Source organism: Trifolium pratense, linkage group LG5 (genome assembly GCF_020283565.1).
Source record: "Trifolium pratense cultivar HEN17-A07 linkage group LG5, ARS_RC_1.1, whole genome shotgun sequence".
Taxonomy (NCBI): domain Eukaryota; kingdom Viridiplantae; phylum Streptophyta; class Magnoliopsida; order Fabales; family Fabaceae; genus Trifolium; species Trifolium pratense.
Window position 1 is genome coordinate 49039862 of NC_060063.1, and position 17585 is coordinate 49057446.

Below are 17585 nucleotides of genomic sequence, written 5' to 3' on the forward strand. Positions count from 1 at the left end.
AAGTAACATTAATAAGTGTTGGTGTATTAATATTGAATTATGGTAAGTAGAGTAGTAATTAAAGGATATACTATTGAGAAAAGATTTAATGTTGCATTGAAAATTTAAAATGTTAATTATTCTAGAACAAATTCTTTTTGTAAAAAATCCGTTATTTTTCTCTATCGTTAAGGAAAACTCGAGTTTAATTTTTAGTAGAAATAATTTGTAGTCAGACTTTATTATCGATTGAATTCTGAATTATTGAAATCTCCTTCTACTAAGAATCAAACGATTAATACAAAAAGAAATCCGTTATTTTGGGACATAAGGAGTAAATTATTAGGGGCTAGATGTTTACTTTATTTTTAAAAAATAGTTTTACTTTATACTTTTAAATTATTAGAGGCTAGGTTGGGATGATATTTGGTAAAAAAAATAATCGTATTAAATTATTGACAATGAGAAGAAATAAGCTAACATAATGTTTTTCAAACTTAGAGCTCAATCCATCGATGGAGATTCGAAGATCTTGTGGAGTTGAAAAGACTCTCATAGAATTCAAAACTTTTATGTGAATGGCGGCTCATGAGATGTTGCTCACTATTTATCGTAGGAGCAAATCGGGTATTGGAACTTCTCCCACGTGCTCTGGATCCAATAGAAACATTGAAACTATTGTTCATGTTTTGCGAGATTGCCCCATAGCCATCAATTGTATGACCCTCAGAGTAAAAAGTGGAGAACAATTTTTTCTGGTGGCATGTTGGTACATGTGGATGTGGAGGAACAAAACAATTTTTGAGGAGGATTTCTAATGTCCAACAAATGCAACTTTTACTATTTTGAAGATGTCTAAAGACATAGACAACTACACGAATCATCCTTTGAATCATCGCCAATGCAACACTATTTTTATTGGCCGGAAAAGACCTCATGAGGGGTGGGTTAAACTTAAATGTGATGAATAATACAATGATTCTTTGGGTCTGACTGGTTTTGGTGGTCTCTTTCGAAACTCATATGGCAGATGGTTTAAAGGATATACTCACAAAATTGGAACTTGTGACGCTATGTACACTAAAATGTGAAAAATGTATTTGAAAATGCAACTAAGTTTAGAGACAATTTTCACGTTTCCACCATCTTCAAGTTGAAGTTGACTCAAAAACTCTATGGTAATGAAGAATTTTTCATAATATTTTTGTCTTTCCGATGTTAGAAAAGTCTAACCATACAGAGAACGACACGTGTAATGAAATGTTTGGTAGTTGTTCATGCCCGTACGCCAAGCCATTGTTCCACAGAAAACAGGGCAAAATATAAAGAGCAAAAGAAAAGGTTATGATAAAAGCTAAAGTAAAATGAGTTTACAGTGCAAAATCGTTTGATTGAAAGTTGAAACAAGCAAACAAGTAGTGAAACAAAAGTCTCACACGTTATCCAATTGTCATCTTATCCCCCACCATCATATTCATACCATATCTGCCACCATGGATACCACTATAATAAGCTCATTAATCCAAAATATTCAGTATATATATATTACCTTGGCTGTGCTAGAAAATCTTATAGTACGTAGTGTATTCTAGCTGGAGTAGTTAGGTTCAAAAAATCAGAAAAACAAAGTGATTGAGTATTTGAGTTTAGTCAAGTAGTGAAGAATTCGAGCACTATGAATGAGGTTTTGGATTCAATTATCGGCTTTATTGTAAACAAAAAAAAAGAAGGAAAACACATTCAAAATTAATCACTTACAATATCTTGTTATTCATTTTTCTAAAATTTCTTTTTGCTAAAAGCCTCACTAAGAAAAAACTTATTCTAGAATTATACTCCATCCATTCCTTTTTAAGTATCTTTTGACGTCAAATTTAGCGTTCATATTTAACTGTCTTTTTAGTGTTTTAAGGGTAAGATTTGTCATACCCTTTGTCAATTGCTTGTATTTTTTTCAATAAAACCAATTAATGTATATATTTGAAAAACTAAAGTTTGTCTTATTTTTTTGTACATAACATATTTAATTTTTTTTTTTTACACAATATATCAAATTTATTTGAAAGAGAAAGTGTGTGCAAAAAAAAGAATTTATTTGTGAATTAAAATAAAATGATAAAGTGCAAAAAGATCGATACATATAAGGAGTACTCCCTTCGTCCCTTAATATAAGCACTCATTGGAGTTTTTCACTCATATTAAGAAAAATTGGTAGTGTAATAAATGTGTACTTTTTAGGTATTACAATTACTAAATTGCCCTTTGTGAAAAGATGTATTTGTAGTTGATTTTTCGTATTTCAATGCAAAGTAGGGTTATGTTTGGAAAAGTAATAATAAATGTGTATAGGAATTGAAAATAAACTTATATTTAGCGACAAATTTTATCTTTGAAAGTGTGCTTATAATTACGGACGGAGGGAGTATTATATAACAAATTATGGTATTATTTATTTATTTATTTTTATTTTTGAAACGATTTATATATTTATTTTGCCGTAGATGAAATGAGATTTACCCGAAAGTAATGGTGAGAAGAAGAAATTAAGTGGAAAGGCACCTGAGGTGAAGAGTAGGGGTGATCGCGGTGCGGTTTGGTTCGGTTTTGAGCATAAAAGTCATCCTATGCGGTTCGGTTTGGTTCGGTTGATTTTTAAAAAGTCATCCAAACCAAACCAAACCAAACCAATGCGGTTTGGATCGGTTCGGTTGGTGCGGTTTAAAACATAACGATTGTACCGAACAATTTTAAGCATAAAATAAAAATAAAAAATTGATGTTCCAAAATAACATTGTAGTACCAACAAAAATTATTTATCCAAAATAACATTATAGTAACTTACAATTTTAAATATATAAAAAAATTGAATTTTCAAAATAACATCACGGTACCGATAAAATTTGTTTATTTAAAATAACATTACAACACCAAAATAAAATTTCAGTACAAAAAATAAAAACAACTTGAAGTTCGATTAATTTGGTCGACTGACTTGGTAATTGGGCATGTATATTGGAATATAAATATATTTTCTTTTACGATATTGGAATATAAATATATTTTCTTTTACGATATTGGAATATAAATATATAATAGTAACTTAATGTGGTTTTTGCGGTTATCCGCGGTTTTTGCGGTTTTTGCGGTTTGCGGTTTCGCGGTTTGCGGTTCAGTAAGAAAGCCATCCAAATACATCCAAACCAAATGCGGTTTTTGCGGTTTTCGGTTTGGTTTGGTTCGATTTGCGGTTTTACTTTTGGATTGGTTCGGATACGATCACCCTAGTGAAGAGTGTGGGTTGATAGATAATGATTGCTGATATAGACACATTATTGTTTCGGTTCCCCACGTTCAACTCATCAAGATTCAAGAATGGGCAATTCCTCATAAAGTGCTCTATAAAAAATTGGTTAAGAGCTAATTATTCATTTGTTTGTTTCATCTTAGGACATGGAAAGTATATTATATAAATGTCCAAAGCCATTGTTGCACCGTGTAAAGTGTTGCAGAAAATCCATTGTTTATCCTATTTTTGTATTTAGTTTAATTAAAGGATTTCGATTCTTTAACTTCAAAATTTTACATTCAACTATTTTCTGCAACACTTTTTTTTTTTTACAATGAACCGATGATCTAACTCATGACATTTAGTATAGTACTCAAATCCTCACCACTAAATCAAATTTAATGGCTTATTTTCTGCAACACTTTAGAATAAACAATGGATTTTCTGTAAAGTATTTAAATTAATTAATGTGATTATTTTATTTTTATTATTTTAATTTATGTGTGTGTCTAAATTTGGTGTCTAAATACTTGTCATTTTAACATAAATTTCAGTGAGAATATGAGAGAACAAAATCACTCCAAAAAAAATGAAAAACAAAACTCCCATATCATGATACTTGAAAAACAAAATGCAAAAAAGAGGGATGACCGACTATGAAAAAAAGAGGAATACTTGCAGAAAATACTTTGACGTCCAAATCATTATAAATTTGAGGTAGAGGCGAAAGTTAAATAATATATGCATTGTGAGGTTGTGAAAAGTTGATTTTATGGACCAACAAATGTGACATTAGTCTAATAGATCAAACGTAAAATTAGACTTGCTCTAGTACAAAAATTCAATCCAAAACAACAAATAAACTTATTTTTAAGAGTTGATTGTTAGAAATGAAGAGAGTTAACAATAACGTGTGTTTCGGAGATTTGGACCTCTCATGCTTTTCTCATTCAGTCATCTTTCCTTTTTCTCATCTAAAAGTGATGGATTCATAAAGGAAAAAAATTAATTTAGAAGAGAGAAAAAAATGAATAATTGAGATTGGTGCCGAATAAAAAACATGAAATATAAAGTATGAGAGAATCCAAATATGAGCGATCAAATATATAAATGGCACCACAAACTAAAACTTTGTGCATAGATGATGATATTTGTTTTATATGTCCCCTTGAAAATATTCTGTATGTTCCAAATTGAGTGTCACAGTTGACTGTTGTGCACTATTCACACATATTATTTTGACTATATTTTTCTACTAATAAACAAAAATAAATATTAGCTTATAAGATATTGGTGGATTCGTCTCGATGAGTATTTTCAAAATATCAAATTTTTATAATTTTAACTATTACAGAATTAAAAATATTAATCGTCAAAATTATACATCGACATGCGTGAAAATGTCAACTGTGTCACTCAATTTGAGAAGAAGAGAGTAGTATTTTTAATTAAGTCAATAATTATAGGATAAAAAATGAGAACACCAAACAGAGGTTTGGAAGAGTGCAATTAAGAATGATTACCATCTCACTCCGTTTTATCCTTGCACAGTAGTAAAATTTACAATCACATGCCAACCACCATCTCCAGAAAATGTAACTTGAGTCTCGAAATCTAACAGGGATCATTTGAGTGGTCCTGCACCGGAAAATAGGAATTTTTCTCATCTCACTCACTCACTTTCTCGCCTACTCCTCTAGCGTGCAAAAAAAATCGGAAAAGACGTTCCGAACTGTTTTTATAGTGTAAAATTTACACTATAAAAAATTCGAAAAACGTTTTCCGAATTGCTAGGGGTAGGGGAGAAAGTGAGTGGGTGGGATGAGAAAATTTCGAAAATAGAGCTAACCAAAGTATAATGATACTTAGAGCTCACTATATGGGCCAAGTTCTCCGGACCAATCGATCAGTTTAAGAAAATTGCTTTTTTCCCCTCATTGTTCCTCCAAGGCCCCCCAAAGTGACCATTTTGACCCTATAAATGCGTTTGGACTCTAGAATCCGAAATTTGTTTGTTATGGTCCATATAATCCGAAATCAGTTTAAACAAGCAATTGGCTGGTTATGCCTGCCTTGTACGTGATGTTTTGCCCAGGAAAACCTGGGTTTGGACTGTACAATCCGAATGTCCTTATTTTTAACGGTTTTGGAGTATGGAAGCCGAAACTTGTTTGATATGAACCATACAATCCGAAACCAGTTTAAACAAGCCATTGGCTGGCTATGCCTGACTTGTACATCGTTGATGATTTGCCCAGGAAAACTTGATTTTGGACTGTACAATCCGAAATGCTTTGATTTTTAAAATTTTGCATCATTTCGGACTCTACCAACCGGAAACGCTCATATTCGGTGTGTAGGATCCGAATAGAGTCTATATAGCCTATATTTCAGAAGTTGCACTTTCATAACCACTTGGACACTCAATTGGGAGCTTTGGAGCTAGGGCGATTTTCTTGGCGTATCAGAGACTTGAAAGCAACGTTTATTCACTCAAAGAGGGGTGCAATACTCAATCGGAGTCATACAAGAGGTAATAAGCACTTTAAACCGTTAATTTTTTCAATTTTCATAGTTTTATGATCGCAGTCGCGTTTGGCTCATACAATCCGAACCCATTTCGGATCCCACATGCCAAACTGGACAGCTTTTTAAAATTTTGATATTTATTGTGATAGGTAGGGTTTGTGATGGCCGAACCTCCGTTTGAAATGAAACCGAACATCGATGAACCCGACATTGCACAACCTAATGTAGTTGAACCCGTAAATATTTTGGTTAACACTGCCAATTATTTTTTTTAAGTGTGAAAAGTATAAGGTCCGAGATGAGATGATCGAATGGTGCAAAAAAGAGGCTATAAAAGCTGGATTTACTATGGTGATTGTGAAATCAGATATGGGGCATATCCTTGCAACAGCCTACAACCGCGTTGTAGTTTTATTAACTAAACATGAGATTGGTTATTGTGAAACCTATTTTCCACTGCGCGGTCGTCCACCGTTGGATCCATCTGCACGCATTATGTGTGTTGGTATGGTTCCAAACCATTTTGTGTATGTTAAATTGAAGGTTGGGTGTCCACTGCCTCCAACTTGTAAGGAATGGAAAAATCATAGGGTGTCAGAAGCTGAGACTTGGGAGGATACATTTATGGACCGGATGGTTGAGTTTGACGAACTCATGAAGAATGAAAAATGTGACATGAAGATGATCCTGTAGTTGTGAGAGACAAATGAAGATGGAGTCAAATGAAGACGAACTCATTTTGCTTGAATTGTTTTTAAGTTTGAAGTTGTAATTTACGTTTTAGAGTTTGAAGTTGTGATTTATTTGATTATGTTTGAAGTTATCGTATGTAATGACAATAGTTATTTTTAACTTTTAATTTAGTGCAAAAGAGCAAATTCCGAACATGCATAATGTTGGCCTGTAAAACTGTAAAAAAATTCTGCAGAAAACTTGATTTTGGACTGTACACTCTAAACCTGTAATTTTAGTGACCATTTCGGTTCGCAGGATCCTGTGATTTTCGTGACCATTTCGGTTCGCATGATCCAAACCTGTGATTTTCGTGACCATTTGGGTTCGCAGAATCCGAACATAATTGGTTTTGGATTGTAGACTCCAAACCAACGTATAAGCACAATTTCCCCCCCCCCCCCCCCCCCAAAACTTGTTCCCATCTATAATTGGCTTGTTTCGGATCCCACGAACCACACATAATATATTTCGGATCCTAGGATCCATAGCTTCCTAAACCCCCCCCCCCCCCCCCCCCCCCCCAAATTCAAGGTTATTTTGGGATTTTTAGGGGGTTTAAGAGGAACATGGGGGGGGCGAAAAAAGCAATTTTCTCAGTTTATTTAGCAGTGACTTTGCGCAAATTTAATTTTTAATATTAAGTTTTTTCAATCCGTTTATATTATTGTCCGTTTAAATTTTAATAAACTGTTAATCTTGATGTATCTCAATAACATATAAATCATTTTTAATTTTTCTATAGATGATCTATACGATATAAACTTTCAATTCAACGGTGAATTTTATAAAATTTATATTTGTTATAATGTTATTCATGACTGGTCCACCATGAACCACTTGATGAAGTGATCCATATTAGAGTTTACCTGTACATTAACAGTAATAAAGAAAATAATACTCCTCAAAGTAGGAAATGAGAGAAATGAAAAGTATTTTTAATGATAAAGAAGAGAGTGGAAATAAATTTCCCGCACAATCCCCATGTTAACATCTCTAATCATAGATAGGACAACTATATGTGGAAATTATATTCTAAAGGTATGTCTTCCATTTTGTTATGGCAATGTCCCTCTCCAATCCTCATAAATATTTATCAGTAGTTTTTAAACATAAAAGGTTTGAAAGATCCTCTTCAATTGTAACTATTTTTTTGGAATTAATAACTTAAAAATCAAGTTATCTTTTTTTCTTAATTAACCCTTCATTTTTTCAGAGAAGGAGACGATGGTAAACCAAAATATAAATTCATTTATTTTTTCTAGGCAAAATTCGTTTATTCTACTTCACACTAATAAACAATCAACAATATGAATTAGAGAATTTCCCCAAGATAAAAATCAGAGGGAAGCAACATGTAGGCTAATATCCTAAGTAGGAAAAAATATATTAAGCAGTTAAAAAGTCACGGTAGATACGCCACAATCATGTGATTTTACGGAAATTCCAGAGTATAGCTTTTAAAAAGTCACGGTAGATTAGTGTCAACTATGAAGTGATTCTCAGGTTGATATCAAACATAAGCTGAATGAGCATATCCTAATTAATGTCTTATTTTATTGAAAAGTATCACACACTAATATATTTACACTACCAAATACAAAAACACTCATCATCACTAGACACTAACCACTCTCTCAAATGCAAATAACATTATCCACATGTCTTTGGGCTGCTGGATTGAGTGGACTGTGCTTGCTTTTCCCCTCAATTCCCACCCAATAGTTTCTACCTTACCTTACTTAGGCACCCCAGCTTACTCTTTCATATTATGGAAAGAAACTGTTGCACACAAAAATCAAGCACTATAACCTCTGTTTGATGGATGCAATAGCCCTACATTATACCCACCACATGATGCCATACATGCCTCCTCCATTGATTCCTCAGAAATACCATTGTTGCAAATGTTTGCAAATGCCCTCATGTGTTTCATGCCATATTGAGTTAATGATCCACAATGACTTTCAAACACACGAACCTACAAACCAAGTTCAACATTAAAAGTTATGAAGCATCGACACAGACACAAACACATGACACAGGTTGACAATGATAATAATTTGAAAAAATGACTACATCATGTAGGTGCCAGACAGTGACACGTATGAAAAAATGAATACATGTAGCTCTCAGACACTGACACATGTCAGAAACCAAACAGCTTTTCATCAAAAGTTTCGTGCCATATAAGTATAACAAGAAGAGTGTTCAGTTATTTATGTTTACCCTTGATTTCAAGCATTGCCAATCATCAACAAGAGGAAGACCAGGTTTTCTCGCGGATTGTAGAATTGAAGGACCTTTTGTTGGACCAAACAATAAAACTCCAATCAATTCCACACTACCATCTAAATGTTTCCTATGTTTCACCGTCTCCGCAATCTTCTCGAGGACCTCTTTCTTCTTTTCTGTTTGATGACTTAATCTCTCATACTGAAAGAAAAATGAACAGTTTATAAATCTAGTACCACATAGTTGTTTGAACAATTAAGGATTTAGTTGATAATAAGTTTAATGTTGAGGACAATACCATTTTCCACATGAAGAGAATCTCTGCATCTCTTTGGTTTACAACTTCCATTTTAGTTTCTAGGTTGCCATTGAGTGGAGGAAGATTCACCGTTGCAGGATTAAAACCTTGGTATAAATAAAGCTTTTCATCTGTAATGTTGGTATCACCATATTGCATCACATGAGAGCCTAATGCATAGTTGTTGAAATTTGACGTCCTTTCCTTCACCTACACAAGAAATTAAAACATTAATTGTTTGTTCATTTTCATGTTCTTCGCCACCAAAGCTTATACTGAAACACAACATTGCTATAACATTTTGAAAACACATATCTTACCGAGTTGTATTGTTGTTTCACCGTTTCCCTTTTTAGATTGTGTGTCTCACTGCACAAGGCGAGTAATTCAGCATTTTAGTCCTTGAAATTGAAAGCGTCAAGTTTTGAGCAAAAGCGAAAAGTACCTATCTTCCATCCAAGCAACACTATACAAATCTCCGAGGCAAGTGATGTACTCGGGAGGTGGAGCAGGATCCACCCCAGGACAGTAAGTTCCCCAACTGCTCTCTTGTGCATTGGATGCAGTTGTCACATAAATATCAAGATCCTTAGGCATTACACCTTCGAACATGCTACCACTTTCACAAGCTTCAATGTATATAACCTATACAAAATATAACAGTTTCATGAATTAACATAAAGTGACATCATTTTTGCTCATCATCTACCTGAGAAATTAAATCTTACCATCTTTTTATAACCTTTAGATGCATGCTTCTTCCTCAAAACATCGATGAAATCCATAGCATATACATACGGCATATTTGGCATCCCTACAATTGAAATCGGAATCAACGAGTTGTAACTTCTGTCGAAGATAAATCTAGTTCTGGTTTGATCATTCTCATAATTCACATAAAAATTCAAAAATTAATTGTACAATCCATTACTATATCATATGATCAATGTATATTTGGAAACTTTTATGCTCAAAGAGTGTATTAGTCCGCAAATTGTAAAACTTGCGATTATTCCATGACATTATGAAATCCATTGTTATAACTTATTACGGTTCTAGCCTGCTCAAGGGATTAGTCTTTACTTTATATAGTAAAACTAAAATTCAAGCTTAAGTGCTTAATTAACTCACCAAGAACTCCGGGGCCTCCATGATCAGAGTAGTATATAAATATTCTGTCCTCGGCTTTACTGTTGATCACCTTGCCACTTCCACCCTTTACTTTACTCTTGTCTCCAAGAATAACAGCATATAGATTCTCAGCTGTCACGTCGTCGCCAGTGTAATCCTGCAGATTGAGAATAAACATCACACAGTGAAATAGTGCAAAAGAGCATATTCTCTTGCAACAAGTAACAGCCCCAATAAGAATCTTACTATTCAAGAAAAATTATTATCAACAAACTGTATCACACCTAATTCTTTTGCTTGTACTGTACCGATATAAACATCAATTTTATTTGCTTATACGTCTCAAATCACTAGAGACTTCAAACAGCGCAATTATTGCTTCATTAGTCCAATTTACTGTTATTTTTGTAACTTATCAAATCAAATACTTCATTTGAAATAAAATATAAGCAAAATGATCCAAAAAGTCATGTATTTGGCCAAAATTTTGATTTAATTGAATAGTTTTACTTATATTTCATTCTAAATCAGACAGTGTTAGACTTTAATATGCTCAATTAAATTATAATGGATACAGTCTGGTCAGCTTAGCTCAGTTGATAGCAATATCACATTATATATGCAAGAGTCGGAGTTTAAACCCCAAACACTCCGTTTATTATTTCTAGCTGCCACTAGGCTACTTGATCAAAAACAAAAAAATTATGAAGGATAGATGAAGATCTCTAATTATTTAATTTCATTGCCAGCATCAAAGATGTCCAAAGAGAAATATTTATTAACAAAAAGGTTGTACTTCATTGATTAATAGAGTAGCTTTCAAGCAAAAAGAAATTCCATTAATTAAATGCTCCAAAGCACTAGCCAACTGTGACTTAATTCCAGAATATTCATTCAAGGGTTGTTCAAAATTATAATTATTAGTTGTGGTTGGTAACAATTTTGTTTTAGGATTAATGTAGTTGGTTTAATTGATCTAAACAATATTTTTTGTTTCAAAAAATTCAAGCCACCTTTCTCTTGAAAAGAAGTTGACATTCAGAATCTAAATACAATATCCAGTTGGTGTTTGTGTATATTTTTGTTGTGTAGTGTATATGTTTCTTATATAAAAAAATTTGTGCTGTTTAAACATCAAAATACCGACAATGTATGTGCTAGTACTTTCTAACAAAAAGACAAAAAGATTTTGATGTACAAACATCATTTATCATCAATTAAAAAAATTATTAGCGAGCGCTAAAGAAAATTGTAAAAGAAAATGCACAAATTTGACCAATGTGTGTTTAGACTTTAGACTATAGATAGTTTTTTTGTTTGGGTGAAAATAGACAGTTTTAATTAATGGATGATTTTAATTAATGGATGATAATCATATGAGCTAGCTAGCTGGCGGCCATATTATTAATTAGTGCAGGATAATTCCCACTTCAAGCACTTCATTAATTTATTTATAAAAATAAAAAATAATAATAATAATACTAATAATAAAAAGCTAAATAGTCGGAGTTTGAACTGAACCCCTCACTCCTTTTAACTCTTGGAGGACATGTTTGATCTGCTAAAATACTCGATATGACAATTTCAGTTATATTGGGTTTGATTTTAAATTTCTTCCTAGTACTGAACAAACTGAGGGCCAATGGACAGGACAAATTTTGTCCCCCACTGAACTACCGGACAATCTTTTGTCTTCTGCACAAGTTATCTAAAATACCAAAATAATTTTTTGATTTGTGCACAAAAATTGTTCAATACAACGTTTGTCATGTCTTAATGTTTTGTTCTATCTAGTAGAGATCAAACGGACCCTTAATTAGTTTAAATCAGTTGAACTACTCATTCACCGAGATATAATCCTAACAAATACTTTTTTTTTACCGAAATCCTAACAAATACTAAGGGTCTGTTTAGCCCAGCTTTTTTTAGAGCTTGTACAAACAGCTTATGCAATATAAATTATGCAATTTTATAAATTCACACTAGTGAAAGTTGTAATTTTATAAGCTATTTTTAACCAAATAGCTCCACTTTGGTTGACCATTTTTTTCTTATATTTTGGGACGGAGGGAGTACCTTAAAACTTTACCAAAAAAAATAAAAAAAAATCAAGTACCTTAGGAACGCCGACATAAACATTGGGTCCCTGTGGGTGGTTGATGATAACTCCAGGTCTAGGATTCATCTCGCTATCAGCAATATCATCGTACATAAACACCACGATGTTTTCTTCTTTCACTCCTCCTTTTATCAAAACCTGGTATGCATGACACACATCTGCCTACAACAACCAAATCAACAAAAAAAACAGAGCATGAGTCGAACTCGATTTTCCTGAATGGTTCATTCATCTTAAGAGCTTATTAATCACTTAAGCTCAGTTTCTGATTAATTAATTTTAGAAACTCACTGGTTTGTCCGGTTGTAACAAGCCGGTGAAGATTGTCTCTACTTTATAAACACAGACGATTGAACCAACTCACAACCGATGTGTATCTTAACAGAAACTAAATGAAAATTAATGATATAATTAAGGAATATAATTGGATACTTACTTGGTGTCTGTAATTGCCGTAACCACTTGAACCAGCAACAAGAACCGCCCATCGAGTTCCTTCAACTTCATCCACGTCAGCATCAACCGGTTCATCCGGCTCACCCGGTAATCTAATAACCGGTTCCCACTCAAAACGGTTCTGTCTTGCAACTGAACCGTGCAAACTCAGCAACAACAACAACCATGGCCAACATGAAAGAAAGTTGGAAAACATGTTTTTGCTGAGAAGAAGAAAAACAGAGCAATTAGAGAAAAATCGAAAAGAGTGAGTCATAAAAAGAGGAGAAGCTACGAGAAGATTGTTGACTTGGTTAATTAAAGACAAGGTGGCATGCAAAACAAGAGTGTGACACGTTGAAAATGGTGGATTGTTAAGGAACAATTGTGTATACGCGTGGAGTTATACATATGTGACTAAACACTGTGAACCTACCTAGTATGATATTTTTTGTTGTTTGTTATGTCTAGTAGTGCAAGTTTTTCTTTGCTATGTTGTTTCTTCTTTGCTTTCTTAATTGGAAAATATTCGTTCAGTCTCGATCACTTCTTTTTTGTATTGAACTCTCTCTGCCGTTGATTGTTTGATATTTATATTTTTAAATTCCTAGGATTAGATATAAATTAGATATATCGGATAAGGGTCATGTTAACTTGTGCCCTAAGGGCACATGTTAAGCTACCTAAAAATAAAAATATAGCATTTAATGATACAAAGAATTTAATGTTTAAATAATTGAATACATCACAAGTTCAATAAATTTTTTTCACATTTATCTTCTTAACATGTGCCCTTAAGAGCACAAAATAGGGGGATTTGACCTACAAAAAGTTTATGGGACAAATACAAGATATGAGGTCATCAATTAAGAATTAAATTTGATTAAGAATTAAATTTGATGTAAAGATTGAAATGACTTAGGGGTTGAATTTGTGAAAAAATCAATGTAAAAGATGTCCTTATCACATCGGTTGCGCCCCTAATGTGAAAAGTATTCTCTCCGTCCTTAATTATATGGTGATACTCTCCGAGCCGAACAACCCGATTTCCGACACAAACACTCTTTGAAAGAAAAAAATTGTCCACAAATATATGTTCTTTTACAAGTTTCAAGACACATTTTTTTTCCAAACACAACTCTATATTTAATACTACTACTTTACATTGAAATATGCAAAGTCAACCATAAATACATTTTTTCACAAAGGACAATTTAGTAATTTTTATTACATTAAAAGTATTGCGAGAAGCATGGCATAAAGCTGCTCTTGCGAGTGCATGAGCGCTACCGTTTGTTTGACGTCTAGTAAAAACAACTACGAAGTTGTTATAGTAATAAAGTAAGGTTCGATAGTTTTGAATAATATATTGAATCATACTCCGAGTGGTTGATACTCGTCTTGTTCACATATCCACAACAATCTTACAATCTAGCTCAAATACAACTTTATTAATGATTATTTTTATCATTAATTATATATTATATATTAATCATTAATAATATTTATATTATTTTGCTTTATGCATAAATACGATGCACTTGGTTGAAACAATTTGATAAGGCGATGATTAAAATATTCAACAAGAAATGTTCAAAGAGGATGTCAACTTTGTTGTCTAATGTGCGTTGTTCAAGAAAAAAGCCTAACAGGATTCGTGCTAACTCTTGGCCTGATTTGTCAAAGAAATGGGGCGAGACCGGGTATCAGGAAAAATGCAAAAAGGTGGCGGCAAATAGAGCATCTGATAATTGAGGAGGGAACATCCACAGTGGTAGACAAACATCTGGTGCTACATTCTGTGCTCAATATTTCATGGATCGTGGACATGAATCAGCTCGCCACTCAGCATATGCCAGCTTCCCAAGATGTTTGTCCATGGTTCATGTCCATGATCCTTGAAATATTTGAACACGGAAGGTAGCACCAGATGTCTGTCCACCGCGGTGTATGCTCCCTCCTCTATTATCAGACGCTCTATTTGATGCCGCCTTTTTGCATTTTTCCTGAAACCAAGTCTGGTCCCATTTCTTTATCAAATCAGGCCAAGAGTTAGCACTAATCCCGTCAGGCTTTTTTCTTGATCAGCGCACATTAGAGAACAAAGTTGACATCCTCTTTGAACATTTCTTGTTGAATATTTTAATCATCGTCTTATCAAATTGTTTCAACCAAGTGCATCGTATCTGTGCATAAAGCAAAATAATATAAATATTATTAACGATTAATATATAATTAATATATAATTAATGATAAAAAATAATCATTAATAAAATTAATTAAAAATTAAAGTAATAAAAAAATTAGAAAGATTAGAAGATTAAAAAATCTCTAGGCTTCAATATTCGGAAGTTCATCTTCATATTCATCTTCCGACCCATTGTTCACGACATTAATCTCAAGAGCATCACTTATCATATTGTTTATCTCGCTGAAGGGGTAATGCTAATAATTTTGAGCAGCTACTATTGGCGCATTGTTGCTTGAAGCCCCTTGATACACAACACCAATATTATTAGCACTCGACGTCGGGGCCGACAAAATTGTTTCACCATGACTTGACCAAATCCAATAAATGGGTTTGAATCATTTAGTATATAGGTGATATTTAATTTCATCTTCGCTTCAAATACGTCTACATTCACAAACCGCATACGGACATCTAATTTCCCCTTCACTTATGACAACGCGCATCCGTTTTACCGTTTTGATAAATAGATCAACCCCGAGTTTGAAATTTTCTTTAATTTGTCCTTCCAAAATAATATCTATCGTACATCCAGCTACGATCCATAACTATGATCTGAAAAATTAAATATAGCATATCAACAGATTACTAATTAGATCGATATCATATATAAGGGATGGTATTTAACATGCTACATATCATATGTGTATAGCAACACACATATGTTACAACATACAAACAACACTTTAGTAAAATGATCTCTTAAAGACATTTTTGGTTGGTCCCTTAAAGAAAAAAAGTTCGAATAGGTCCCTTAAAGAAAAAAATGTCTGAATAAGTCCCTTTCTAGGGGACTTATTCGGACTTTTTTTCGTTAAAGGACCAATGTGAAACCAAAAATGCCTTTAAGGGACCATTTTACTAATTAAGTCTACAAACAATAAATTGCCAAATTTTATATTTTAAAAATAAAAATAAAATATGATAATTTGTACCAAAAAAAACGATAATAAATTTAAAGTGAATATTAATAATTCGTGCTTTAATTTATCTTAAAAATGATCATCATGCTTCTTTCAATTAAAATGAGTTAAATAATAGAAATGTTTTTTTTTTGACAAACATAATAAAAAAACTTAATTATTTTTGTTGGTTTTAGAACCAAAAAAAACTATATATTAGAACAAAAAAAATGATTTTTTTTTCACCTACTTTTCTTATAAAAACAAATATAGTACGTAATTAAGTTTTTTTGTTTGAAAACCATTAACAATAATAAAAAAACGTTTAAATTTAAAATTAGTCAATAACAAAAAATTATTACACTTATACAATTTATTCTAAGGTTTAAAATAAAAAGTATTATACAAATTACTTTATATTGCTTACTTGGTATGCCAAGTAGAGTCTGACTTCGTTCTTTACCAAATAATCTTTCAGCCACGACAACGACCATATAGCGTGCGGATTGACTCATATGCCAACGAACACTCCTAAATTAAAATGCATAAAAAATATTAAAATAATTAATCATTTAAATTAACTATTAAAATAATAGACTAATTTTTTTTTTATAAATTAATAGACTAAAATTTTAAAAAATAATACACTAGACACTTACAAAATATATATGAATTAGAATGAAGTTGTTGGAGTGAAATGGTGATGGAGAAATGAGAGAAAATTGAAGTGAAAGAAATTGTTGGTGTGAAATGGTGATCAGAGAGTTAAGAAAGAGGTTGGGGTGAATTTAGAAAAAGGTTTTAAGAGAAGTTGTTGGTGTTGAAAGATGATGTGAGATGGAAAAAAAAAATTGAGAGTTTGAACTTTGAAAGAAGTTGGAGTGAATTTAGAGAGAGTTTAAAGAGAAGATGGAAAAATTTAGAGAGAAGTTATAGATATATATAATATGAAGTTGTAAGGAGTGAAATGAAGGAATGAGTATATATAGAGGGGGAAAAATTCATCCGTTGGATCTTTTAAAGGTACTGGCGGAATTTTAAAATTTATTGGCGGAATATTTCCTCAAAAGGCTTTTGACCGTTGGATGACTCACCACACTTACTGGCGGAAATTTCCGCCACAACCTTCCTGTGTCAGAAACTGACTGAAGGATTATTCCCTCACTAATTTCAGCGGTCAAACGGTTTGAATTTTCGTCACTGGTTATTGGCGGAAATTTCGGCCAAAACATTTTGGCATTTTTTATTTAACACTTTATGGAGGAATATTCCGCCAATATATTTATTATTATTATTACTTCCTTCGTCTTAAAATAATTGGCAGGATCTCATATGCTAATATTTATCTTTATGCATTAGTAAAAAAATATGGTCAAAGTAGCTTATATGAATAGTACACACAGTCAAATTGTGACAATTATATTGAGACGGATGGAGTATTATTATTATTATTATTCCTGATATACTTACTGGCGAAATATGTGCTGTGGAATAACTTGAACCTGTTGCTGTTGCGATTGGGCTATATTAGCTGGTTGACGTGTTTGTTGCCAGACCTGGAGGGTACCATTGACGCAGCTAATTACCTATGTTGTGCTCTCAATTTTTTGTTCCCGTCTCTATTACTCCCTCCGGTCCTTATTATAAGAAACACTTTGACAAAATCACACAGACCAAGGAAGGTAAATTTT

General features: G+C 32.7%; 1 protein-coding gene and 1 long non-coding RNA gene across 3 annotated transcripts; both read right to left on the minus strand.

The window, feature by feature from the left end:
* Positions 1–8033: 8033 nt before the first annotated feature.
* LOC123883594 (legumain) lies at positions 8034–13294 on the minus strand. Of its 2 annotated transcripts, XM_045932442.1 has the most exons (10): positions 13181–13294; positions 12746–12968; positions 12307–12471; positions 10191–10347; positions 9788–9873; positions 9505–9704; positions 9380–9428; positions 9060–9269; positions 8756–8962; positions 8034–8507 (listed from the first exon to the last, which is right to left on the minus strand). In XM_045932442.1, exons 2-10 carry the CDS (start codon positions 12959–12961, stop codon positions 8325–8327), a joined length of 1473 nt encoding a protein of 490 aa, XP_045788398.1. In that variant the 5' UTR covers positions 12962–12968; positions 13181–13294; the 3' UTR covers positions 8034–8324. The 2 variants fall into 2 exon arrangements, with proteins under 2 accessions (XP_045788398.1, XP_045788397.1); XM_045932441.1 differs by having other exon boundaries at positions 12746–13266.
* Positions 13295–14086: 792 nt separating this feature from the next.
* Positions 14087–16851, minus strand: LOC123883595. The gene is made up of 3 exons (XR_006800262.1): positions 16554–16851; positions 16322–16425; positions 14087–15547 (listed from the first exon to the last, which is right to left on the minus strand). It is a non-coding gene; the product is annotated as an uncharacterized LOC123883595 (long non-coding RNA).
* Positions 16852–17585: the final 734 nt, after the last annotated feature.

What these genes read in the sequence shown, in the direction of transcription:
- LOC123883594 (XM_045932441.1), bottom strand. Translation starts at nt 13,021, where the DNA reads ATGACTCACTCTTTTCGATTTTTCTCTAATTGCTCTGTTTTTCTTCTT. An exon ending in ACGGCAATTACAGACACCAA is followed by an intron (nt 12,472 to 12,745) that starts GTAAGTATCCAA and finishes TGGTTGTTGTAG; the next exon opens with GCAGATGTGTGTCATGCATA. An exon ending in CTAAAGGTTATAAAAAGATG is followed by an intron (nt 9,705 to 9,787) that starts GTAAGATTTAAT and finishes TATTTTGTATAG; the next exon opens with GTTATATACATTGAAGCTTG.